At 36.3% G+C, this 27,051-nt stretch overlaps 1 protein-coding gene across 5 annotated transcripts in view; it reads right to left on the reverse strand.

The window, feature by feature from the left end:
* Positions 1–9,655: 9,655 nt before the first annotated feature.
* LOC121324080 (glucocorticoid receptor-like) overlaps positions 9,656–27,051 on the reverse strand; it is a 48,056-nt gene continuing 30,660 nt past the window's right edge. For 4 of the 5 annotated variants that reach the window (XM_041265534.1, XM_041265532.1, XM_041265533.1 and 1 more), the window contains exons 3-10: positions 24,511–24,665; positions 21,329–21,355; positions 19,362–19,478; positions 14,959–15,237; positions 14,538–14,682; positions 14,159–14,289; positions 12,448–12,605; positions 9,656–11,997 (exon numbers count right to left, since the gene is read on the reverse strand). In XM_041265534.1, coding sequence (XP_041121468.1) covers positions 11,845–11,997; positions 12,448–12,605; positions 14,159–14,289; positions 14,538–14,682; positions 14,959–15,237; positions 19,362–19,478; positions 21,329–21,355; positions 24,511–24,665 — 1,165 coding nt within the window. In that variant the 3' untranslated portion in view covers positions 9,656–11,844. The remainder of the gene's footprint in view (positions 11,998–12,447; positions 12,606–14,158; positions 14,290–14,537; positions 14,683–14,958; positions 15,238–19,361; positions 19,479–21,328; positions 21,356–24,510; positions 24,666–27,051) is intronic. The other variant, XM_041265537.1, reaches the window with a different exon arrangement.

Genomic DNA, 27,051 nt, shown 5'->3' on the forward strand with positions numbered 1-27,051 from the left:
AAATAAATATAATGTTTGTTTTTTTCATAAGAAATTTTTATATTTGATATTTGTAGCAGACTAACTTTATTCTTTAGCATTTTAGTTTTATGTAAATAGCTTCCTTTTTAATTGTAATCTTTTTTTTTTTTTTAAGTCCACTTAAATGCTGCCTTATTAATAATTCTAATTGAGATAAACTGATGGGTTTTAGACTGGAAGATGAACAAACTTGGTGTATATTAGACTGGAGTCTATACTGACCATGGGATAGATCCACTAAATTAACATCACTAACATTGTTTAACTGGAGAGAGAGAGAGAGAGAGAGAGAGAGAGAGAGAGAGAGAGAGAGAGAGAGAGAGAGAGAGAGAGAGAGAGAGAGAGAGAGAGAGAGAGAGAGAGAGAGAGAGAGAGAGAGAGAGAGAGAGAGAGAGAGAGAGAGAGAGAGAGGAGAGAGAGAGAGAGAGAGAGAGAGATTGGAGAGAGAGAGAGAGAGAGAGAGAGAGAGAGAGATTGCTTTTTAGACAGGCCTTTTTGGTCCCAATAGATGAGTACAGATGTACATTTTAAATCTTAAGGCTCACTCGTGTATTATTTAACTCGGTGGACATGTTTAAAAGGATGATTTTTCAAATCTTGGGTTTGTTTGCATCTTGTTTACCACATGAACAAACTGCTGTTAGATGCAACAATAATTCAATCCATTTATACAGCATTACTACCTTAAAACACCTTCATGATGGTATCTAACTTCAGGCATGCACATGTAAATCCACTGATATACTGGTATATTGTGGACATGCATTTGGCATTAAGTAATCACTTTGATCTGTGAGTGATAGAAGTTTCTGGTATATCAGGACTATTTATATTACAGCTTGTGCTTGCTTGTTCTGGCATGTCTTCCGATAGCCCTACATTTGTTGTTGCTAAGGGAACAATTGATTTCAACAATACTTAGGACCAGGGCTATCGCCACAGGTGGTAACTAAAGCTAGTGTCTCCTGTACACTCTAACCGGTACTGGCATTATTAAGAACATAAGGACATAAGAAAGTTTACAAACGAGAGGAGGCCATTTGGCCCATCTTGTTCGTTTGGTTGTTAGTAGCTTATTGATCCCAAAATCTCATCAAGCAGCTTCTTGAAGGATCCCAGGGTGTCAGCTTCAACAACATTACTGGGGAGTTGATTCCAGACCCTCACAATTCTCTGTGTAAAAAAGTGCCTCCGATTTTCTGTTCTAGATGCCTCTTTGTCTAATCTCCATTTGTGACCCCCTGGTCCTTGTTTCTTTTTTTCAGGCTGAAAAAGTCCCTTGGGTCGACACTGTCAATACCTTTTAGAATTTTGAATGCTTGAATTAGGTCGCCACATAGTCTTCTTTGTTCAAGACTGAACAGATTCAATTCTTTTAGCCTGTCTGCATATGACATGCCTTTTAAGCCCGGAATAATTCTGGTCGCTCTTCTTTGCACTCTTTCTAGAGCACCAATATCTTTTTTTATAGCGAGGTGACCAGAATGGAACACAATATTCAAGATGAGGTCTTACTAGTGCATTGTACAGTTTTAACATTACTTCCCTTGATTTAAATTCAACACTTTTCACAATGTGTCCGAGCCTTTTTTATAGCTTCCCCACATTGTCTAGATGAAGACATTTCTGAGTCAACAAAAACTCCTAGGTCTTTTTCATAGATTTCTTCTCCAATTTCAGTATCTCCCATATGATATTTATAATGCACATTTTTATTTCCTGTGTGCAGTACTTTACACTTTTCTCTATTAAATGTCATTTGCCATGTCTGCCCAGTTCTGAATCTTGTCCAGATCATTTTGAGTGACCTTTGCTGCTGCAACAGTGTTTGCCACTCCTACTTTTGTGTCGTCTGCAAATTTAACAAGTTTGCTTACTATACCAGAATCTAAATCATTAATGTAGATTAGGAATAGCAGAGGACCTAATACTGATCCCTGTGGTAAACCATCTCACCAAAAAAAAAAAAAAAAAAAAAAAAAAAGAATAATGGTTTTATTTAAATTTTTGTAGTGCTAGTTAACATTTTATATCCATTTTGTTTAGGATACAAACTTCTGCCAGAATGCTGTTATACATAGTAATCTGACATTGTCAACTGCTGCATGTTTCATGTTTTGTTCAATGAAGGGGTTGTTCTGCTTATAACTTATCACATGCTCTGTAAATTTAATTGAGCTAATATAAACTGATGTTTTTATCGTTTTGTGCTTCTGAGTTTATCAGTTGTTTTCAAGGGATTTATAAAGGCATTGATTCTTAATGTAGTCATTGTAAATAGTGCAGATAATTGTACCATTTAATGGAGCTCTTTTTTGGGGGTGCCATACATTTATTGCATAGAAGAATAAAATATTTTTACCTGGGTGATTTTTTTTTTTTTTTATGCTGCTGCTTCTTCTGGCTAACTTAAGACTATGTCCTACTTGCCTAGGATCAAAACTGATTGAAAGCAAAGAAAAAATGTCTAGACCTATTAACTTTACACTCTATATGGCCTTTAATTAATTAATACATACATACATAGTATAAATGTGAAGTATGACTACATGTCATGGACAGTGGTATCTGATGAGCTGCAATGCATTACTATGACATGTGGTATATTAACCTCCTAGTTAACACCAGTTTAGTTGTGAAGTACACAGAACATCTTCTGTAGATGTACAAGAGCTTCCCAATGTCTTCTGTACTAATAGATGGAAGAAGAGGGGGCATTGCCTCCCAAACATTGCTAGATATCTTGTTGCCCAGGTTGTATTGTCATTACTGGGGAGTTCATTTGTGAATATTCAAAATCAGCAGCTGGGATTGAGGTGCAACTTCTAGCAGGCCTGTGAAATGTACAGTGCATTGTGAGACTTGGCAACACCTCATCTTGAAAGTGATGATAATGAAGCCCATTTCAATCAGAAAAAGACAAACAGCTCTGCTGCCTTTCCCTTGTGGAGCATTGTACCAAGAACTGTTCTTTCTGCCACATACCAGGTGCTCTACCATGTGACATGTGCAGCTGCAAGTTTGCAACAGAGGTCATGGTCTAGTTCTGCAACATACAGAACATGCCTATATGGTGCCACAACCATACCATACCTGCTATAGATGCACTGGAGGAGAACATCGTTGGAGCTGCAAGTACAGGGAGTACTTTTCTCAACTATGTCTGCTAAACCAAAGCATGGATCAGTAAATAAAAATGTAAGGCATAAATAACTGGGATTACTGAAGGTTTTTGTTATAATAACTTTCATTAAATGGCTATATATTATACAGGGTAGCAGACCTGCCACTAGTCTTGTTGATTTTGTTCAGCTAAATAGATTGTGTTATCATAAGGGAGCTTTGGGTGGGGTGATTATGACAGATACGAATGTGTGTGCAAACTGATTCCCAGACAGTTCTTGGAAATATATAGTGTTCTACAAAGGTCTACAGCAGTAACAGGATCAACTGAAAAGTACAGTAAACTAGGCTTTGTTTGGGGTTGACTAATACGTGTGAAGAAAATCTTTTTGTAACAAAATTTTTTGTTAGAAGACAACAATCTTAATTTAAATCAGGTAAAATGCTCCTAGTGTCTGAGATTGGGCGGGGTTGAAACACTTAATCTATAATTGATGCAGGTGCTGCAACATGTACCCTGAATGCTCCCTGGCAAATTATTGTAATTTACTTAATTATAAAATGCTAATTTCAAGTCATAATTAACACATCTTTTATTATCTGAATTAGGATCGGTCAAAAATGGTTAGAAGGAAGTAGTTGCAAATCTTCAACAACTGCTAAGCCATTACATCCCAGGAAAATCTCATATAGCGTTCTCCATTTCACTTATCTGTTGTGGGACTACTGCAAGTAACTGAACAGAGTTCTTTAGTCCTCAAATGCTGGACAACAGAACCAAACACAAATATGTTTCTATCTGCGGGTTGGAATACTGTGTGATAGTGCACAGCATTGATACAGGGAGAGGCTGGTTCGATTGTGGTACACTGCTGCGCTGGGTCAGAGTGCTCTGTGACCCAATGGATTCTCCAAAATCCTTTATTATTTAGGTCAAAAGGTATTTCATCTTCAGTAACACAGGAACAGAATACATTCAAATTTCATCTATATAGTGTAGCACATTTTTTGTGGTGGTGGTGGTTGCTGTTATTAATGCAGTAAAACCAAAAATAAATAAATTATAATAATTGTCAGAACCAATTTCAAAATAAGTAAAATAACATACTGATTTAAACTGTAGCAGAGTTTTAGGGACAGTGGTGAAATTGATAGAGTAGTTTACATGAGCCAATTTTATTAGCCAAGCCTGTGGCTGCCTCACAGGTTCAGACAGTGTGTTCCGAACTCAGACGTACGAAAGCTGTTTGCATTTCTGGCTCTCAATTCCCATGACCCCTTACTACACACTAGGATTCTTAAACAAATCCTTTTGAAAACGAGTTTGTCTGGTAGTACTAGCGAAGACTCGCAATACACTAATAATACAATTTCAATAAACGATTAGTAAGATTTCAAAGATATTTAATATCTTGCTTCTTTACAAAACCCAGACTGGCTGTTTTACCGATAAGCCTATGTAAGCTAAAGGCACTCAAGATACTTCGAGTTTTAGAGTACACTGTAATTGATTTATTTTTTAATTCTGTTACTTTTGTGTTCTACATATTATTGCAAGGTTCTCATATCTGCATTCACATGATATTCACGGATACTTCTGTAAAGCCATATACTACATGAACTACCCCCGAGTAGGACTGGATTGCAAAGTCAGAGAGAACTTCCATTCTTGAATGTTAATGAACCAGCCAAATGTTGCTGAAACCACAGGCCATTGAGTCACCATGGACCAGGCTCCACTGTGCTTCGTTTGTACACAGGGCTTCTGAATCAGGCATAATGTACATTAACCACTATATTTAGTAAGGTTTATTATTTCTTTTATTCACAGTCACTATGGTGCTACTGTAATTCTGCTGGTATGAAAAGGGTTAAAATAAGAGCCATTTCTCCTCCCATATCTGGACAGTCCACACTATTAAGAAAGGGCTTTGATTCAATCTATTAAAACCCTACAAATGATCTAAAAGCTAAACAGGAGCATGTGGCTATAAATCTGTGTTTAACTGGAGTAAACACAAACCTTTTTTTTTCTTTTTAAGCTATATAAAAAGGTATATATTTAATTAAAATAAACACACTAATGACAATATGTACATATGGCCAACTGCATAAAAACTGTTCAGCTAGTTTAAAGTCTATCTTTTTCATGTAGTATTGTAAAGTACAATATATTGAGATATATCTTCCTCATAGCGCATTTGTGGTTTTATTTGTTTTACCGGTTTAAACTTTGGCAGCCTTGCACGAGGGAAAAAAAAAAACAAAAAACCCAGCAAAAACACGCTTAACCCTATCACATATAAGGAAACAATAAGAACTGTCACACGCAACAGAAGGAGAGCACATAAAGGGATGAAATGACTGCTTTTCGACCTCCTGTCAAACAGTAAAACATTTATTCTACGTAAATGTATTTTAAGTGGGTACATGCTGCCATGGGCAGCACTGGTGTAAATCTTCTCATCGTAGGTTTTAGCCAATGGATCAAGATCTCGAAAGAGAAAATAATCTAACAGGAACACACCACGTTCCAACATTTTGTTCTGCAATTAAAAAGAAAAAAAATGAAAAACCCAATAATGGAAAAGCGCATTTTATTGTATGATTACTCTGCTTCATCTGCATTATTATAAGTGGCGTACAATTATTGCACTAACCAGTTTTTACAATGGTGTTTCATTATATCAACATTATATGCAGGCAAGTACTGTAATAAAGTTTTCAAAAGTACCACACGGAAAGACATAACAGCCCAACATTTAATCCAATGAGTGAAAAGAGCGACATTTACTACAGAAGTCATAGAAAACTATTTTTTAAAACAAATACACAATCATTTTAACATTGGATTATATAATTGAAATACAAATGAAACAGATTTTAAATGAAAGCCATACACCAATGAAATATGATCTGCCCTTAATTATTTTCAGTATAGTAATCTATGTTTCATATACAAGATAGAGAAGATTGAAACTGGTATTAGTTGAGATTTCCAAGCTGTAATTGACGGATTACTTTCACACCCAGATCTGTGCCCTTAAGTTAATGCTTTTAACAGTAACATAATTTTGTCAAAAACAATTAAGTTCATTTTAGTTATTTTATTTTTAAAATATCCTATATTATATATATATATATATATATATATATATATATATATATATATATATATATATATATATACACACACACACACACAGTGCCTATAGAAAGTCTACACACTGCTTGAACTTTTTTTCACATTTTGTTGAGTCAGTGCCTCAAAGTTTGATGCATTTAAATGAGGATTTTTTCAACTTATCTACACACCATACTTCACACTGTTAAGGGGAGGAAAAAGTTTACATATTAACAATACAAAACTGAAAAATCATAATTGGATAAGTCTCCACCCCCCTGAGTTAATACTTGCTGGAAGCACCTTTGGCAGCAATTACAGCTGTGAGTCTGTTGGGATCAAAAACAAAAGAGCTTCTTCCAAGGGGGTTTTTCCTGGAGGAGGGAGGGCGATGATGGCCAGTAATCGTCAAGTCATCATAGAATATGTAGATATATATGCCACAATTTTCAATTGGATTTTTATAGTCAGAAAGAGCTCCTGACCACTGATTTTTACTGTCCTCCTATTACTCTTTTTTGCTCCTTTTCCTGGTTCCCTTTGTCTTTCCTGTCTGGGCTTTTCCTGATCTGGACTCGGAACTTTTGGCTTCGTACCTGCTCTCGACTGGTTCTACCCTACCAACTTTGCACACCTAGATTTGGCAATATTTGACCATTCTTCTTTACAAAACTGTTCAAGCTCTGTCAAGTTCCTTGAGGAGCGATGATGGACAGTAATCTTCAAGTCATGCCACAAATTTTCAATTGGATTTAGGTCAGAGCTCTGACTGGGCCACTCAAGGACATTTACCTTTTTGTTCCATAGCCACTCCAGTGTAGCTTTGGCTGTGTGCTTTGGGTTGTTGTCATGCTGAAAGGTGAACTTCCATCCCAGTTTCAGCTTTCTTGCAGAGGGCAGCAGGTTTTCCTCAAGAACTTCTCTCTACTTTGCTCCATTCATTATCCCTTCTATCCTGACAAGTGCCCCAGTCCCTGCCGATGAGAAACATCCCCATAACATGATGTTGCCACCACCATGCTTCACAGTAGCGATGACATTCTTTGGGTGATGCGCTGTGTTGGGTTTGCGCCAAATATAACGTTTTGAATTTAGGCCAAACGTTCCATTTTAGTTTCATCAGACCACAAAACTTTTTTTGCCACATGGCTGCAAAATCTACTGAGTGTTTTTTTGCATACTTCAAAACAGGATTCAAGGTGGGCTTTCTTGAGTAATGGCTTCATTCTTGCCACCCTACCATACAGGCCAGATTTGTGGAGTGCTTGGGATATTGTTGTCACATATTGTTGGCACACTTTGACCAGTCTTGGCCATAAAAGCCTGTAGCTCTTGTAAAGTTGCCTCTCTGATCAGTCTCCTTCTTGCTTGGTCATCCAGTTTGGAGGGACGGCCTGATCTAATCAGGGTCTTGGTGGTGCCATACACCTTCCACTTCTTAATAATTGTCTTGACCGTGCTCCAAGGGATATTCAAGGCCTTTGATATTTTTTTATACCCATCAACTGATCTGTGCCTTTCAACAACTTTGTCCTGGAGTTCTTTTGCAAGTGCCTTGGTGCTTATGGTTGAATCTTTGCTTTGAAATACACTACCCAGCAGAGGGAACCTACAGGAAGTGTTGATATCATGTGACTACAATTTAACACAGGTGGAGGCCACTTAACTTGGTATGTGATTTTGAAGGCGATTGGTTACACCTGAGCTAATTTAGGATTGCTATTACAAGGGGGTGGACACTTATCCAACCAAGCTATTTCAGTTTTTATTTTTAATTAATTTTCTAGAAATTTCTAGAATATTTTTTTCACTTGGAAATTGTGCGGTAGGTTGTGTAGATCAATGAAAAAAAACTTAGTGCATTTTAATTCAAGGCTATAAGACAACAAATGGTGACATTTTTTTAAAGGGGGTGTAGACTTTCTATAGGCACTATATATATATATATATATATATATATATATATATATATATATATATATATATATACACACACACACACACACACACACAATACACACACACATATATATATATATATATATATATATATATATATATATATATATACACATATATCTATACACATACACACACACACACACACACACACCTTCGCCTATATCCCCCTTTTTATCTGCTTTGGTCTCTGAAGTATAGGACTATATTTTTTTTATTGTGTTTCTACGATTCACACAGACTATATTTTCACATTTTCGCCTGAAAAATTAAAAGAATGTACATCTATTTACAAGTTGAACACAACAAAGTTTTATAAAAGCCAACTCCCCCCTGCCCCCATGCTTTGAAGCTTTCGGTTCTCAGCTCTCTTCACATTTATTTGCCATTTCGACTGGTTACAAAGTTCAGGTTTCACTTATGAGGGCAAAGTCCCATTACTATAAAAATAGAGATTACTTCTTGGTTACCAAGCTGGAGCTTTAGTTCTCTGAATCCTTGAATGGCAATGGGGTTCTATTCTAGATTCTTAGAATGCTGATGGGGTTCTAGATTCTTCGAATGCCAGCCAAAACCTGTGTTTTCACAAGAGCACTGTGGTGAATACTGACTCTTCGGTAATTGCTGCATATAGGGCTCTACAAGACAAACGCTCTGACAAACAGAACATGTTAAAGCGCTTCTTTAAAAATGGCCTATTGTTTCCACGACCTGCTCAGCAACCATTTACATCCGAATCAACTGATTGATATGCCACCAGATTGGATTATATGGGGCTTTTTTTTTTGTTTAAATGAAAAGTATTTCTCATATATTTCTCATATTAATTATATAATATATTATATTATATATATATATATATATAAATATATTATTTATATTATATATAAAAATCAGCCTATGCCTACTTGCTGCATGTGAAAGTAACCGTGAATACATTTTTGTAACATGTATGATGTTTACTTTGGGGGTAAATCTGACGAAATTATCCAGGGACACATTGTTGGTATGTTCTCTTATTCTGACATAAATAACTGCAATAGCACACACTATTCATTCTAACAAAACAATGGCTTTTATCCCCAAAGAGAATTCCACTTCAATATTCCTCTTAACAGAACTCTCAGTGACTGAGACATGGTAGGTTTCCTCTTGGAACGCCCAACATGATCTGCATAAAGGTTTGCAACAGATGACTGGTTTCAGTGGTAAAATTAAAAAAAAAATACTGAACAGGAATGTAATATTCTTCAAATGACAGCGAGTTTGCTGCAGCTATATGTGTGTTTCATATAGTATTTTTTTTAAAGGGTATTGCATGTAGGTTTAGTTCTCATGCTGAAACTTGTTAAAACAGCATTCTATCATTCAATAAAGCATCCATCTGACTTATTTTAATTGAAACAAAAGACTTTTGCCTATATAATATCTGGTTTATAATATATATATTTTCTGAAAAAGTTCAATAAAAAATAATTACATTCAGCTTTACACTGTACAATCATATCATACATTCATTTATCTTTATACTGTGAAAAGCTGCAGAGTCCCCTCTAGCACATCGCAGATCTAGTAATTAATATAAAAACGTATGGAACATATACTGTGAATAAACGTGAAAACATGCTGGTTATTTCATTTTGTATATTATGCTTTTCATGACGGTGATGAGATTACAACGTCTAAACTACATACGTCTGTAAGCTGGTGCAACAAGAGTCCAAACTGTTGAAATGAATACAATCTATTCTGTTTTGCAATGCGGATTTCCATACCTTTTGATCATGTGACTGCCTTATTTTTTTGTGAGCTGTTAACAGAGAGAGCGTTATTTAAAGGCTGAAGGGGGTTCTGCAGCCTTCAGAGTTATTTTAACAAAAGCAGTCTCTTAAGACAAGTACAGTTTGACACAAATTTAAAAAAGTAACAAACTGTATGGCACGAGATTTTAAAAGGGAGGGATGAATTGTGACCAGTCCAAACCAAACTGGACCCCTGTACTTATTACAGAAATCAATCTAGCAAACCACCAACAATAGAGGACTTGAACACTTATCTCTTCTCCAATACAGAACTTGAGCAAGAGCAATGCATGTGTGAAAAACTGTGGGAAATACTAAGGTGATTGTACAGACAGACCTGTCTGGTAACATGTTGCAGCTAGCTGTATGAATACACTGATGTTTAAACAGGACATACCAGTAAGATAGGTAGCACAATTTAAAACAACAGGCTACAATCATTTGTCTGCTCTTTGATATTAATAAGCTTCATACTTATTTTCCCCCAGTTTGATCTTTAGAGAACTTTCACTAACATTCATTATACGCTCAAGTAATGGGTGTAAATTGCCTTCATAAGATACTTAAAATACTTACTAATACGTTAACAGTAACACTGTACTGCAGTTGATATATCAATTCACAGCATCACAATCGCTGTATTATTTTTTTTTTTATATATATATATCCCCTTCATTCAATTACTAAAAATGGACTGACATTCAACAAATTACCAATTAAACAGTAAGGGAATCAGGCTTAACTGGAATAAACATGCCAATGTGTTAAGAATCTCAGTGATAATAACACATTAGCCAACATAGGGCTGCTGGGTAATAAAGCTGTGAGGGATAAGATACATTTATAAAAGGCAAAATTGCCTTAGGTGGTGAAGAGAAAACAGATGCTGCGAATTACAAAACTTTGACAGCATGCGATAAAAAACAATGATATAAAAAAAATAAAAGCAGAACCGCCAGCCTAGACAGCACTAAGGGGGTGCAGTAACATTGAAACTGCATTTAAAATCAGCTTTAAAATCATCCAACACGCATTGATTTTTGCTTAATTTATCATCATGTGTTGTACAACGAATATGGGATCAAAACATTTTTAGACTCATGGCTATAGAATACAATGCAATGATAGGATCTGCAAAAATCAGGGTGGCGGTGGGGGAATCAAACCCGGGTAAACAAAACATCCCAAAGCAGCACGGGAAAACAGTTTTTCACATCTTTTGTAACAATCAATCACTTATTTCAGATCTCCAGCTGCCCCACTTCAAAAGAAACCAAGACGGATTTAAAACAAAAGGTAAATCATCTCTAAAAGTAATATACAAAAAGTCCCATACAAATAAGGAAAGCAAGCATAACCCTCTGTGTGCAACATACCGACAGTCGACTGTTACAAAAATTGCTAACATCAGGACGGCATAAGCTTTAAAAAAAAAAAAAAAAAGAAAAAAAAAGCACAGCTTTTCCCTTTTCTGATATACAATTGTAAACTTCTATCAGTTTGCATGCATACAATTAAATCTTATACTGTAGTTTAACTATACAAAATAGTCATTTAAAAAAATGAAAAGAAAGAAAAAAGTACAATGTTTTCTTTTTTTCTGGCCAATTAAACATTCCAGCAGTTTAAAAGTAAAATCACCATATAATGAATTATTATTTTTTCTAAGTGCTGATCATCTGACCCAAACTGACCATCTGTAAACCTCATGTAGTGCATACTGTGCCTAAACAATTATACTCCAAGCATGACAGTTTGAGGGATAGAAACAATAAGCACAGATCATTTAAGGCAATTTTTCATGTTGTAAGGCAGTCATTTTTGATGAAAAAGAAGTGACTTGACACTCCCGTCTTTGAATTTTGGTAACTGGTTGCTGATCATTTCAGCCAACATCTCAGGAAACTCCACACTGAGTGATTTGTTCACAAACGTGTAGAAGCAGAAATTTAAAAGTCCACCAACCAACTGTGTGAGAGAAACAGGAGGTTAAAAAAAAAAAAACTCTCAAAAACATAAAACAAAAAACACAGAACAAAATTAACTAGCAAACTAAATTCTAAAAAAAGCTGATTTAGTGTGAACATGAAGGAGAGTGGTGATCAGGCAGGCTGCCATATATGTATAAATGATTGTAATGTTTTCTTCATAGGTATTGGTTAGATAACTGTTTATTATTTAAGAATGTGTAACATGTTTATTCAAATTCAGACATTACAAAGGATAAGGTATAAAACTTACAAGAAACAAAGTTAAGTAGAAACGTTTTGGCTGATGCGTCTTTTTCAGTCTGCACATTTCTCGGCTTGATTTCTCAAAGCTTTTACTCCAAATAGTAAATCTAATCTATGCCAATAACTATTAAAACTAATCCATTATGATTTGTTTTTGTATGGTTGGAAATGTTCCATTACTCACTTCATGCATCGAGTCTAGGAGTTTTGTCAGCTGGTAAAACCTCTGCCAGTTTTGACTGGAGTTTTCCTCTCTCTTGACGATGGCTTTTCCAAGCTCCTTTATGTAGGTCATGCGGATCTCATCAAATACACCTTGGCTCTTCAGGCCTTCTTTAGGAACTGCAGAGGAAAGAGCAGGACACACCAGGTACAGCACTCAAACTGCTAACTGCATCAGGGCCCACACCATGGTAGGATCCAATGGACACAAAAATTAGGTACAGCCACAGCCAAGTTCTTTATCACACTATAGAATGAAGTAATTTTGCTTCATAATGTAGACTGAAACCTAATGAATGTTACATTAACATCCAGAATAACGTTCGGCTTGGTAGTTTTTTCCATCTACTTCACGAGAAAAAACCAAACCAAAAAATTTTCTGGTAGACTTTTTTTGCGATATCAATTTGTAGTTTTGAATACATGATGTTAAATAAAATATCAAAATTATGTTTATTTATATATTTTTTGTTATTATTATTTTTTATTCATGTCTCAATCCTAAAACTGTAGGTAATGAAAAATGTTTGGCCATAGCTGTAAAAATCAGCTTAACAAAAAATAAAAAAAGCAGCTGTTCAAAAGTATAGCACCGCAAACTGGAGGCAACGTAATTCAGCGTGTACTTACGAATACAAAGAGAATACTTAAGTTAACGACAAGATAAAACCAGGAATGTTTTACAAGAACAAATTTAGTACTGTAATTACCGTAGACATTGCTCATATAGGGTTTAATGGTTATAGAATACCTTTTTTTATTGTCATTCAGCAGGTTTCCAAATGCCAAGCAAGTTCAAAATACAAGATAAAAGATTGTTGAGAACCAAAAAATAAAATTCAGTGAACCGTTCAGGGGCAAATGGAAACAGGCTTCTTTGTAGGTCCTAGGATGTTGGCCACTGTTGTATTATTTTTAAAGGATTAAGCAAAACAGTAGGGGGAAGCAGTTCAAAGGGCTCCGTTGCGCTCCATTTTTTTTTGTTTGATGCCACTGATAAAAAGGCATTGTGCCCCAAAATAATAAAGTACAATAGAGGCGTGGTCCTAACACATCCTACATTCTTGTAAGCATTACCACAAGTGCAGCAATTACTCTACAATCTCTCATGCACAGTTCCAGAATCTCTCTTTGGGAACCCGATTGTTACCATGACAATACTGTGCACATAAGGATTTTGAATCTCAAATAAATACTTTAGTCAGTCATCAAGATGATAATCCTAAATTCCTCAGATTGTTACAGTAGGTCCTACTGATATATTCCCTTCGGTCACACTGTGCACAATTGTAGCTTGTTAAGTTTCCAATCTGTGTATCTATTTATAATGCAATTATACAATTTATATATGTTGTTCCCCTCCTCTCCCCCAAATTATGGCAGGGCAACTTCTGGAACTCCATAGAGTTCATACAAACTGTTTTAAAATTTCAAAAAAAATAAAATCTGACAAAACACAAACAAACAAAACAAAAACATATACATTCCTAATATTACATATACATTAGCGAGTTGTTTATGTAAAATTACCTGGATTTAAAAAATACTTCATATGTATATTGTATATACTTTACTAACACAACATAGTAAAATAGTCCAAGCCTGACTTTAAATAAATAAATAAAGTAAATAAATAACCTTATTATGCAGAATCACAAATCAAACAGACTTACCTGAACTAAGCAGCAACAGAACCTTCATGCAGAGGTATTCCTCATATGAAAGCTCAAGTCGTACTAACTCGTTTGAAATCTTCAGCATTTGTTCACACTGTTCAAACATGTAAGGGAGCTTCATTCTCTCCCTGTAGCAATGAAAAAATAAATCCACTTAGAACTACCATAGACAGCCACACTCCTTTTCAAATAGATCTACTGGACTCTTTTTACACAACCTATTTATTATATATTGGGTGTTATTTTGTCTTCCTTTTCAAATGCTTTGTTATTCTACGGTACATATATCAGTGTAGGACTGTTTAAGTAACTTGAAAAGAAATTCACGTTTTTTGTAAAATTCATTTATACCTAAACATTCTTATTAGACACTTACTCGTTTATGACTAAGTCTGGTGCAAAACACAACATGCTTCCAGCGGACTGCTTGTAGGATCTCCAACCCAGACTAAAAGACATGAGAAACAGCCAGGAATACTGTAGCAGGGTCATTTGATCATCAAGGTGCAGGCTTCTAAACCCTAGATAGGAAAATAGGATTGGTTAAATACAAATATTTTTTATACATCAAGCCAAAGAAACTTCATCAATAAAAAAAAAAAAAAGCAAGAAAAAAAGCACATAAGATTTTAACAAGGATATTTCTTAGATGCAATAAATGAAAGGCTTCTGAAGAAAAAAACAAAATCGCGTTTTGGAGCATTACCGTTACCAACATCAAAACAAAACATCTTGGCTTTCTGCTGTTCTGAATGTCAGCGACTGCTTCTTAACAGTAAGCGTGAAGGGTTTCAAACCTGGTAATGACTTTGCCCACTTTACTGCAGCTACCACTTGTCTTCCCCCTAGCCTGTTCAGTGTGCTCATAAGGCGTGTGGACGTGTCAGGGATGGTACTGTCGTATCCTGAGTAGATAACTTCTGGCTCGATGGCCTCCAAGAGTGACAGCATGGTTGGCGTTAGCTGTGGCATCGATTTGGGAACCAAAGCCTGTGCCTGCTCATCTGGTAACGGTGTTGCTTGCTCAAAGGGCGTCTGAATTCCCTTTAATTTGTTGAGCTTTTTTGTTTTCCGTGCTAAAAAAATAAAAAAAGGTAAATACGATTATAAATATTCAACTGAACCCAGGCAAGAAACTAAGTATTTCTTGCAATAGTTCTGGAGTTAGCTTGCTGGCAATACTGCTCTAGCCTCACTTATAAAAAGCATTACATTCAAATTTTCTACACAGAATTCTCCAAACAAAAATTCTCACAGATTACATGTGATCTTAAAAGGAAGATGGCATGTTAAATCTTAAAATGAACCTGTGTCTTCAAAAACAGGAACGATTACAACAAAAACAAAAAAGATGTTCTACTGTTTATTTACATTTTTAGGGTGCACATTAAAGACATGGGGGCCCTTACACACTGATTGTGTCCATCACACTATAGCAGATGATCAAAGTGTATTTCACTATAACCTTATGTTTACTTAATGGATTACGAGGATCCTATGTATGTGCCTGCACAGGTTTTTCAATGTGTTCAGTGACTCACAAACCAACAAATGACCCCTTTCTAATATAAACTGACTGCATTAATGGCATCTGATCTGCAACACGGAAGACTGTGTGAATCATGTTACTGAGCAGAGCTGGCTCACTAAACACAGCAGCCAACACACATTTACTGATGGTCATTCAACAGACTGAAATTTCATGATTCATTAGCTGCCATTCTGGAGAAAACCAGTAGGTGGGATGACCTTCAGCGAACAACAACATACAGCTCAAACAGAAGGAGGCTAGAAGTTATTTTCAATGAGCACCAAACTGGTCATTAATGGTCTGGCTGTGGAATCATTTATTTTTATATTTTTTCCTTAATCTCTGGGCTGCAGAGTTTCTGCAGACATTCTCTCCTATTCAGGTAGAAGGAGCCTTATCTTTAGCAGGGTTCGACATTAACCATGGCCCGTTGGGCCAGGGCCAGTAGAGAGCACAGTTTGGCCGGTAGTTATGAAGCACCACAGGCCTGACTGGGACAGTTACATTTAACTATTATAATACATATATAGTCCCTTCCAAGTTGGGGGACTTGTAAATTGTTCTGTTTTGAAAATGTTTAATAACTGCATTTAGTTTGTATATTGTTGTTGAACAACTGTAATGCAGCCTGTTACAAGAAGAACTACAATTCCCCTTGTGCTGCCGAGCTGAAATGCATGCTGGGAGAAAGAAAGTTCGAGAAGGAAAGTTCGAGACAGAGAGAGAGAGAGATGGAAGTGACGAGAAGGAGTTGGTGACTTGTGAGGCTGCGTAAAGTACATTACGTTAGCATTCCAGATTCAAGACCAATTCAATACCCTAACATAATTAAAGAAATAAATACAAACTAAAACGAAGAGCTAAAGACAGTGTTTTGGCTCAGTGGGAAATTTGCTAAAAAAATGAAACAGCGTTTAATTCAGTTTGTACCCTTTGCTACTTGGATACCAAGAGCAGACTCGTGCTGTGACTGCTGAAGTTACGCGGGAATCGGATACACAGAGACCAGAGATTGGCTCTACTGAATCTTCATCTAAAAATCATGTTTTCCCAGTTCAAAGACTGCGTAAAAAGGACTTGTTTCTATTTCACTGCATCCTTTTAAAATAATTATATACAAAAATTTAATCAAATAAAATGCCCACGTGGTGAAGATTTGGGACTGTGTAATATTAGCCAAGGGACTGTTTAATTGGAACTGTTTATTTTTTCTTTAAACAACTGCTTTTGGAAATTGTTTTTTTTTTCTTCTCTCGCTACTCAAATACTACTGGGTCGCTCCCACAACGCAACAAGTGCGCCATCTTTAAAGTACTTGGACTGAAACAACAAAGTGCTCTCCATTTTGAATATACTTTAGTGAGTGTACTCAATTTAAAATAGCATCTGTACATTCAAGTTTCCTTCTCACTGTTTATTTATGTGGTTACTGCTATAATTTTGTACTAAAATAATAATACTTTTAATTGTGCCGGCGTTATATTATATACTATGAGTGACTGTATTTTTCTTTAGTAAACTGTATTTTTGGTTTAGTCGCTATATAATATATATTACTGAGTTATTGTACATTGAAATCAATGTATATGTGTTCAATTCAAGTGTGTATCAACAAATTATAATTGAATATAGTGTTTATTTTATTTTTTGTTTTATTTGAACTATTCAAGTAAGTGCATGTGTCTGCATGTTATGAAGCCACCTAGTGGTAGGCATTTGAGTAGTGCAGGCTGCGCTTAGCATATGTATTAAAATACATTTACTTTCATTCAAAGTATGCTTGGTTTATATTTGTGACTCCATTCTGAATTATCATTCCTATTGCACTGCTTGGTTTCAGAAAATTAGTTTTCCTGAGAGCATCCCTGGGCATCCTGGGAGGTATGCACAGTCTTTCCAGGTGGATGCATCGCGCTATTATGAACCATTGAAGATTAAACCAAATAGGAGAATTAACTTGGTGGAATACAACACCTGCTACAACTAACTCATTAAACATCTTCTGGTATCCCCAGTATATTCAGTGTTTGTGCTGAAGATAGGTACACATTCAATTGGATAGCTTGGGTGAGGGTTACATATATAGTGCATATGGCTTCCGTTTCATGAATCCAGGAAAAATGGGCCAGTGTGTCAAAAATCTGAAAATTTAATTTACAAACCATTTTTAATCCTAACTTTCCCACCATGCATCATATTTGTTGTTCAGTCAGAATCTGAGACTGCGTACTGAAGTGCTGTGTTGGTATTCGTTCCCGCGGCAAATCTTGTACAAATCGGGTTTTCTACAACTAAGCAACCAATAAACTAAAAGGAAAATCAACACTGAAATCAATAAATCATAAAGAATGTAATTATGAAAAAAATGAAGACAAACATTTAGAGTGGAAGCTTCATTATGACACAGAAAAAAAAGTAACGTTTTGCCTGGTTTGGCATCAGTTTCCCAGACTTGCAGATAAAACAGCAGCTTTATTTGTTGTGAATTCAACATTTCGTTTACATCATATCCAGTCTCACAGAAAAATGACCCAATGGATACCCAGATACGCGATCAAATTGTCTAACTTTGATTTGGGAGCCGATGTGTTCAGGTCAAAATGCCATTCAGAATCTTTCCAGGACTCGTTGGTTTCACTCAGTAAGACTGGCGCTCTTGGAAGAGGCTGCACAAGCGACAACGCTCTAAGTAGGTTACTACTTTGTATTATGAATATTGTTTTAATAGTGTTTATTATTAGGATTAGGGATGGGAATTTCAAATAGTTTCCTATTTGATTACACAGGGTGCAACCTTTTTGTGTATTCGATTACCAGAACCCTGGTCCCTTACACTACCAAGACTAAAAGGCAAATGCGTGTGCACAAGCAGACAACATAACAGTGTAAGCCGGTAAAGTTTAGCCGGGTTCACAAAGCATTCAAACAATGTCCAAGATGAGATTTCTTCGCTCACTTCCTTTTTTCCTTAGGCACAAGTTTTTTCTTTTGTTTACTGAATTAAAATACACTGAACTCAATGAACAGCAACGTCACAGCGTGTATCTCTTCCAATTAAAGCAATAGTAGCATAATATTGCACAAACCACCAAATAATAAATGTTGCTGTAGTGTATTCAGAATAAAATAGCACCTATCATATAGCTACCTAAATATTCTACATCTGTTTAATTCTAACAAATAATATTTATAAGGGGCCAGTAGTTAAAAATCTAAACATAGAGCCCTGTTTAGGACAGGACAGTCACATCTTCTGTTTAGAGAAAATAACTAATAAAACCATGGTCCTTCAAATAAAAGCAAGCAAGAACTCCAGTCAACACAATTTTTTTTAAATGACTCCCACAACTTGAACTTGAGGTTCTGACCCTGTTCAATGTTTAAAAATCTATTAAAAACAAGTCCCCCAATTTCTATAATAACCAAGGGACCACCTGTCTAAACCTAGGATGTGGTTCTAATGTGGTGTTAACATGCTTTATTGTTGGTCAATGGAATTGTGATGCTTTTTAATTTGGAAGATATGGAAGCAAAACTTCAACATATAAGGCCTGTATTTTGAAGCAAGTATTAAGGCAAAGGAATAAAACAACTGTAGCAACATGAAACTAGGAAGAAATAATGTAGTTACAGGAAGGAGCACCCAAGTTACTAGGGTAGCTATTTTACCTTCTAAGTTCATCCCTGCCTGCAGGCACTTCCGAAACCGGCAGGCAGGGCAGTTTTTCCTGCGAATCTTGTCAATGATGCAGTCATTTCTCCCAGCGCACAAATAATTGTTTTGTCCTAGGAGAAAAAGAAAAAGAAACTTACAGTTTGGTAAACAGTACCATCATAGAGGATTACACAGAATCCAATAGCAAACATCAGAATTAGATCCCCGAGATGGTTAACAGCAGAAACTAATTGAGTGGACGAGCAGTAGCTACACTGTTTATTCCATGTGAGCCTGTTAACATGTACATCTCGTCTGAAGACGTATCATGTTCTGCTATGACTAACAACTGACATTTAAAATTACCTTTTACGTCACATTATGAATCAACTCCCATGGGTAAATCAGGTCAGAAATAACTGCATTAAAACCAAATATGTTTCATTAGTTTGTTTTATAAGGAATGATTTATTTGCCTTGTAATGAATTGAACTTGTGCACATTCTATTTCTGCTCGACTCAAGAGCTTCTTTACAAAGAAACACTATCAGGAATAAACCACACCAGTATTTCCTGATTTCAGAGGACTTGCAGGTACATAAAGAGAAACTCAAATCTGTCAGATCTCATAAAACACCACGATCTGCAACATAGTAGGCTGGGCAGCAAAAGAACAAGGGAGGCCAACAAAGACATATAAAGGCAACTATATAATATTTGCAATCAGTGCTATTGCTGTATGTTACTAAGCTGCTGTTGCATCCAAACTATTGTTCTGATTCTAACTTCTAGTTGCTATTATTCAAAGAGATCACGGTGGACTGATCCTGCATTCTCAGTGTTAAGAATCCGACAGAGAGAATTGGGTAGCCTTTGAGAGGCAAACACAGGTTCAGCGATGATGTCAATTAAAAAGAAGGACACAGCGGCAAAGACGACATGCAGCGTCACCGCTGGGACAACACATTTGGATGCATTTTGTGAATTCAGTGCTCATGATAGGTGATGCAATGACATCACAGGATACAGTCACACACAAAGGACCGCCCCTCCTAATGCTGAGGATTAAACTGACTTACAGGCTGAATCTGAACCAAGTACTGGAAGTGAAAGGCTGCTTATGCACCTTAAAATGCACAGGTCCCTATACTGCACATTAATCCAATGCAACCCCATGCCTGCCCCATAGTATGCTCTACTTCAATGGAACACCATTATCTGTTTACCAACACAATAATGTGCAGTGTTGCATCAAACTCAACATCCAGGAAACCATCATAAGTACTGAGATATAAACTTCTTGTGTGCTGCATGTTGCTCAATATAAATAATACAGTGGGAATATAATTAATTATATAATGCTGCTTTTTAATTTTTTTAAAGGCAGATTTTTTTATACACTGTAAGACATTTTTAATGGGCCAACAAAAAGCAGTGATCAGTACTCTGTGTTGTACTGCGGCATTCAGTAGAAACACAGGCAGTTTATGTGGTTATTATTTAAACAAGTCATAATAACAAAACAAACACAGGCATGTTAGGAACTTAAGACAACTCATTCGAAATGCACACAAATAGTGGATTAAATATTGTAACTCTATTCAAAAGGGCTGAACTCCATAGAAACTTTACATCTTTTCAATTTTAAAAGAACAATAAAACAGAGAAGCAGAAAATTAACTACTAAGTTCCGCGAAGAGGAAATGGAACTCACAGTTGTAATCACCACATACCATCTTTATGGTGGCATGGGTAGAAATGATTCATCGTGTGCACTGTAATGTGTTACAAAAACTGTTTCTAAAAACCTTGAATCTAAATTAGTTCTTAATAAGATGTAAAACAGCACCAAAAAGAAACAAAACACAGAACGCATTTTACAGTAAATAATCACAACCATGCATTCTACAGCACAGATATACTGTAGATCATTAATTCTGATTAAGTAACAAAATGACTGAGTTAAAAGTATTTTATTTACCATCCATGTTTTGCCGAGCCCTCCATCCTTCATCAACGTGAGAACAGGAGAAATGGACGGAAGGTGGGGGGGGGGGGGGGGAACAAAAATAACAGCTATAATAAAGGATGTCTTACTGTTAGAATGTAAGAATAAAAAGTAACATTGAGATAACAGGAATTAAAAATGACATTTATTTTGACTTATAAATGACATTTTAAAATGACTTTTTCGGCACATATTCCAAGCATTTGCACTACATCTGTACATCCTGAATCATATCTGTTATTTTTGAGATTATACATATATTTTTACTTTCACACTTATGAAGGGATTCTCTATGTATTTCAAGGTTCAACATGAACCTCTACTGACTGTGCATTGGAATTGGAAAGTTTGAGATAAGCCTTCTGATCATGTGTGCATCCAATCACAACAGAAACATCTTCCGGGTAAATACATCACTTGCACCCACCTACACTGGGTTACATTAGAGATCACTTCACTCATACAAAGAAGACAAAGAAGATCAGTTTTTACAAAACTCAAAAGCAGGGCAAAGTTCCTCAGCAGGGTTCATTTTTTTTTTTTCTTCTTCGTTTGATTGACGCTTTGATTAAGAGAGAGCTTTCTGGAATACAAATAACAGATCATTTCCTCCTCTTTTTGTCATTTTCAACTTAAATCTACTTATTTATCTTTACATTGTTCAGTAAACTGGATTCTTCCTGGGTGTGCCCAACCCTTGTGGATACCAGTACCCTAGTTAATTACACTTACTAACTCACTGGGTTTCCATTCACTTACTTCTCATAGGAAGCCAGTTCTCTCATAAGTGCACAAAGAAGCAAAATATGACTGTTGTGTATAGACTCAGAAGAACTAAAATACTTATATTCTCCACGTCACCAAATTAAACTACTGAATTACTAGAAAGAAAGTAGATCACTGTGACTTACACAGTTCACCGTGTAAGCGCATGTAAAAATGTATGACACAACAGAGATAGGTAGGTTCCTCTACATTTCCACAGATTCCGATGCTCTCAATAATGTTGGTTTCAGTGTTTTTTTTTTTTTTTTTTTTAAATCATAACAATTGGTTTTAGTTAAATGCTACAATCTGTATAAACCTGTAACAAAAAACTGACTCTGGTCCAACTTTGTAGGTGGAATGGGAGGATGAGCTGGGTAAAAGTGTTAGTGTTTAAAGTAACCTGTTTTTGAAGATCTAAATCTATTCTCCAGATGGGGTTTTGTATGCAGTCACATGGGTTGGCATGCACCACACATTTCAGCTTTGCTCTTTCAAACAGCTACATATTTTTTTTTCCTTCTGAATACAGTAAAGAGTTCCAAAGGTTTCACATAGGACATGCAGGACTATCTTTTCAGATCCCCATCGTTATTTCGACTTACTCATCATAATTAACCCCCTCTATATTGTTAGAAATCCTAACAATGCATTATCTGCAGTGCTAAAACATCTCACCAAAGCCACTGCAGAGCTCGAGGGGTGTTGGTGTTGCTTCAAATGCTAAAAGTACCAACTGGATGTCATTAAATAAAAAAAAAAAAGGACCCATCAAAATCAGTCTTGGGTCTTACTTTAAATGATTTCTCTTTTTTTCTGAGAGGAATGCATATAATGAAAACTAGCACTGAAACAGGTTGTTGTTTGAGAGGGGCTGTTTTTTAAATGAGAACTGTCTTTGCTCATGTGGAAGGAAGATGCAATGCACCTGCAGTGGAAGCAGTGTGCTGTGCAAGAAAGGAATACTGTTGTACTAACTCCAGGGTCTCCGTTGGGAAAGTGCCTCATTAGTAAAGGGAAACAATGCTCATAGGGCATTCATGTACTGTATAAACACATTTAAACAAAGAAACCACAGTTATTTGCATGCCATCTAATAATCTCATAACTGGACTTTAGAGGACAGTGTGCATAACTTTAAGAATCATCTCTTAAAGAGCAAGTAGCAGGGTTCCAAAAAATACAGCGTTACACATCCTCATGTGTTGCTACAACTTTAAATAATGTACCTGTAATTCTTCTTTTCATTGTTAACATCTTGACAACTTTTTACATTTAGAACTAACTTTAAAGTTAGTTAAAGCTTTTTTCAAAATGGCCACTGTACTGCACTGGGGTTTGAAATCTGTCCTCAAAATCACTGCAGGAAGACAGAGTAAAAAAAAAGTGCTTTGGCTTAAGTTCCTGGAGAGTTATTGCTGTGTTACCTGTTTGACAATGTGGTCAATAATCCTTACACTTTCAGTGCACTAGAGTGAACATTTTGGAAAGAGCTTTATAACACACTTTAAAAAGTTAGTGTAAAAAGTTGTCAGGATGTTAACAATTAATAGATAAATTACAGGTAAGTTATTTAAACAGTTGCAGCAACACATGGGGACGTATAATGCTATATTTTTTTGGAACTCTACTACTTACTCTTTAATAAAAAATAAAAAGACAAAGTCTATGTAAAATGAAGTCAAGTTGTGATGGTGTTCTACAAAATTCAAAAACATCCATTAGTTATACAATTTTTAGGGGTAGAGGGCCTACATTGTTGATTGTTGTTTAAATCAGTTATGTTTTTGAAAGCAGTGATTTGTTTTGATGTTTTTATGCATCTGTGCTTGTATAGAAAAACTTGAGTTTTCTACCACGGAACTTGGAACAATTATTTTATTAATATGCACAAACCAAACCACTTCTCCCTTGAGTACATGTCTAGTTCTAATACAGCAATCTTCAGAAAGAATCCAAAAACAGACCAGGTTTTATTTTTTTCTGAATTAAACCCCTAATGCGTACCTTATAAAATATTTTATATCTAAAACCTTCTGCACTTAAAATATGCAATACATCCCTTGAGCTATTATTATAAAACTTGTAGTTCGGCTCTTCATTCCCCATGAATACCACTTTAAAGATTCATTTATTGTTCTCGGTCCCACTATGGTGTTTGAAGTTTCACCAGTCTTTTCTGAAGAAAATAGAACATTACTGTACCAACCCCTTCGTGTTTAAAATAACAATACAAGAAAAACATACAATTCCAGTACGCACAGTATGATCTTCTAGTCATATGGGTTTCTGGTAAAAAAATTCTTGCCAAAACGACATTCTTGTGCATCTGGTGAAGACTGTATCTACAAATACAACACATACAAATGGGCACATTCAAAACACCTTACCTTCTACTGCCCTTTTAAAGAACACTTTGCAGCTCCCACATGTAAGGACCCCATAATGGCACCCAGAAGCTTCATCCGAGCACACAAGACAGGTCTTGTGAGTAGACTTGGTGGAGGCTGCCGAAGAAGAACCAGCATTGTGCCGACTCGTAGGGCTGAAAATAGAAACAGAACAGACACAGGAATTCAGACACAAGAACACAGAATCAGCATTTGAACATTTAAATAGTACATTATACCAAACAATCATACAAAATATTTTTTTACTTCCACTATTTAATGTGAGATGTGGCTATATTGTCCCTGCTAGTGCAGCTTCGTAAGAAAGAAATCCGTTTGGTTGGACCTGATAGTTATAAAAACAGTGGAGGTTAGAATCTACAAGCAATGAAGTCCTGCGGTTTATTTTCAATCAGTGCCACTGTCAGAAATCAAAACAAATTAATAAACACAACATTAAGAGGGTGAAGTAAGTATAGGCGCAGTGCAAATAATTGCGGATGCAAAATTAAATTATTTTGCACTTGAGTTATATGCATTGCTCTTAACACGAACAAACAATGATCCACAATTATGATAAAGAGGGTCTCAATGAGTGCATCGGTCTATTCAGCTGCCACACTTGTAGAGTTAGGAGTAGAGAGAGCAGTAGTCGCTGTATGACATTTGTGGAGCACAAAAATAAAAATAAAAAAAAAATATGTCAGAGGAAGGGCAGCAGTCCTTTTGGTGCACGAAAAAAAAAAAAGTTTTATGAGGAGCTGACAGTCCTTACAGCTGAGGTTACTCAGCATGAAACGAAGTTGTTTGGAAAAGCTTCACCCAATATCAGGTATACGAGTATCCTTAGGATATGTATCGGCCTGTCCTTTTCAGCATTACATCCAGAAATTTGCCTAGCACTGGAAACGGTGGAAAAGTAGTGCAGAGAACTCGGCACTTTCACATGTGCAGGAATAGCGGTCCCCAAATTGACGCGGGGGTCTAACTCATCCCTCAATTCAGCTATTAGGTCTAGGATAGCCTGTGGAGTGAGACAATAACGCTTTAGCACTGTATCCTCTGGCTTCCCAAACAACGTGACGCTGGGATTGAACATGCAGGGTCTTCTTAGTCTTTCCCTTCTCCTCCGAATGTGTTCCTGCCCCTTTTCAACACAGCCAAGCATCACCGCATCAGGAAGTGTACCACAGCAGCCATCCTGAAGCCAACGACAAGTCTCTGCAAGTATGTGCTTTTATACATCTCTTAATTACTCACTTCTTTACCATCCTTTACAAACGCTGCATTTTTAGCAACCAATAAAAATCTGACTAAAGCTGCTAAATGTGATTTACAGCAGCATTATGGGGGTTCTGCACCCGTAAAAGTTTTGAGAACCTATGGGCATGGTCCACTCCGTTGACATGGGAGGCGTGCCTATTTCTTACTGCATAGCACAGCTCTGCTGTCTCATCTTCCCTTCCATGTTTGCTTGTGGTTGGTTGTACAGTAGGTTGACCTGATTCCTGTGTTAAAACAGCACAACTTTACTGCACATTCTTCCCCTTTCTGCATCCTAGTTTCACAGCTCTCCTGCTCTAAGCCTCTCTAATCCCCAGGTCTGTCAGCTACACTCTTGTCGGCCCTGACTCCTCCTCACACACATTTTCCAGGAGTTGATTATGAGCGGAGCAGACTGCAGACTCTTTGAAGACTCCACAGACGACTGTCAGACCTGTTAAAGTAGAAAAACCACATTGCGGAAACAACCTTCAGGTCCAGGCTGTTAGAAAAACAAAAACAGCACAAAAATATAGTTGTTGATTTAACATAAAGCATCAAAACCTTTGTTTAAAAAAAGGGTCCCAATGAGAAGTACTTTCCTCCACTTTTCAGGACCACACACATTTTAAAATCAATCAATCAATTCCACTTGAAGTACCTTGCATTTCTTTACAAAACCCTTATAAACCAAGTATAGATTACATTACATTCCTAGACATGGTACTGTAACTCATTCTAGTTGTTTAACAAACAGCAATCTACTTTAATGCGGTATTAATTAAAATGTGAAAAGCCCTGTAGAGCAAACTACTGCTTTCTGAATGAAGTAAAACAAAATAAAACTGCATTTCTGTACCTGCAGCCCTCAACTTCTGCTTTCAACGCAAGGTTAACATTTCTACTTTGTTTTGTTTTGTTTATTAAAACTCCAAGTTAAAAAAAAAAGTAACGTTATCAATTTCAGGGATTTTATATCTACCATCCCAGCCTTCCATATGGAACACTGTCTCCCAAGATTGGGATTATATAGACACAAATAAAAAGAACACTGCATATACAAGAGTTTGTTCTGCTCTGAGCATTACGATATGTAGATCATGCTATTGCCATTGCCTGCTATGACCATTATTACCACATAAAATCTGTTTGTTCAGTTGGTCGGACAGGGAAGGTTGTTGATTAGCTTAAAAGATTCAGTTGCTCTGCTGTGTGCACCTGTTCTATACCCAGAATGCTCTGTTTCACATCATCCAATAGGGAGTACCACCCATAGTG

The sequence above is a fragment of the Polyodon spathula genome, chromosome 12 (assembly GCF_017654505.1).
Source record: "Polyodon spathula isolate WHYD16114869_AA chromosome 12, ASM1765450v1, whole genome shotgun sequence".
In the NCBI taxonomy this organism is placed as follows: domain Eukaryota; kingdom Metazoa; phylum Chordata; class Actinopteri; order Acipenseriformes; family Polyodontidae; genus Polyodon; species Polyodon spathula.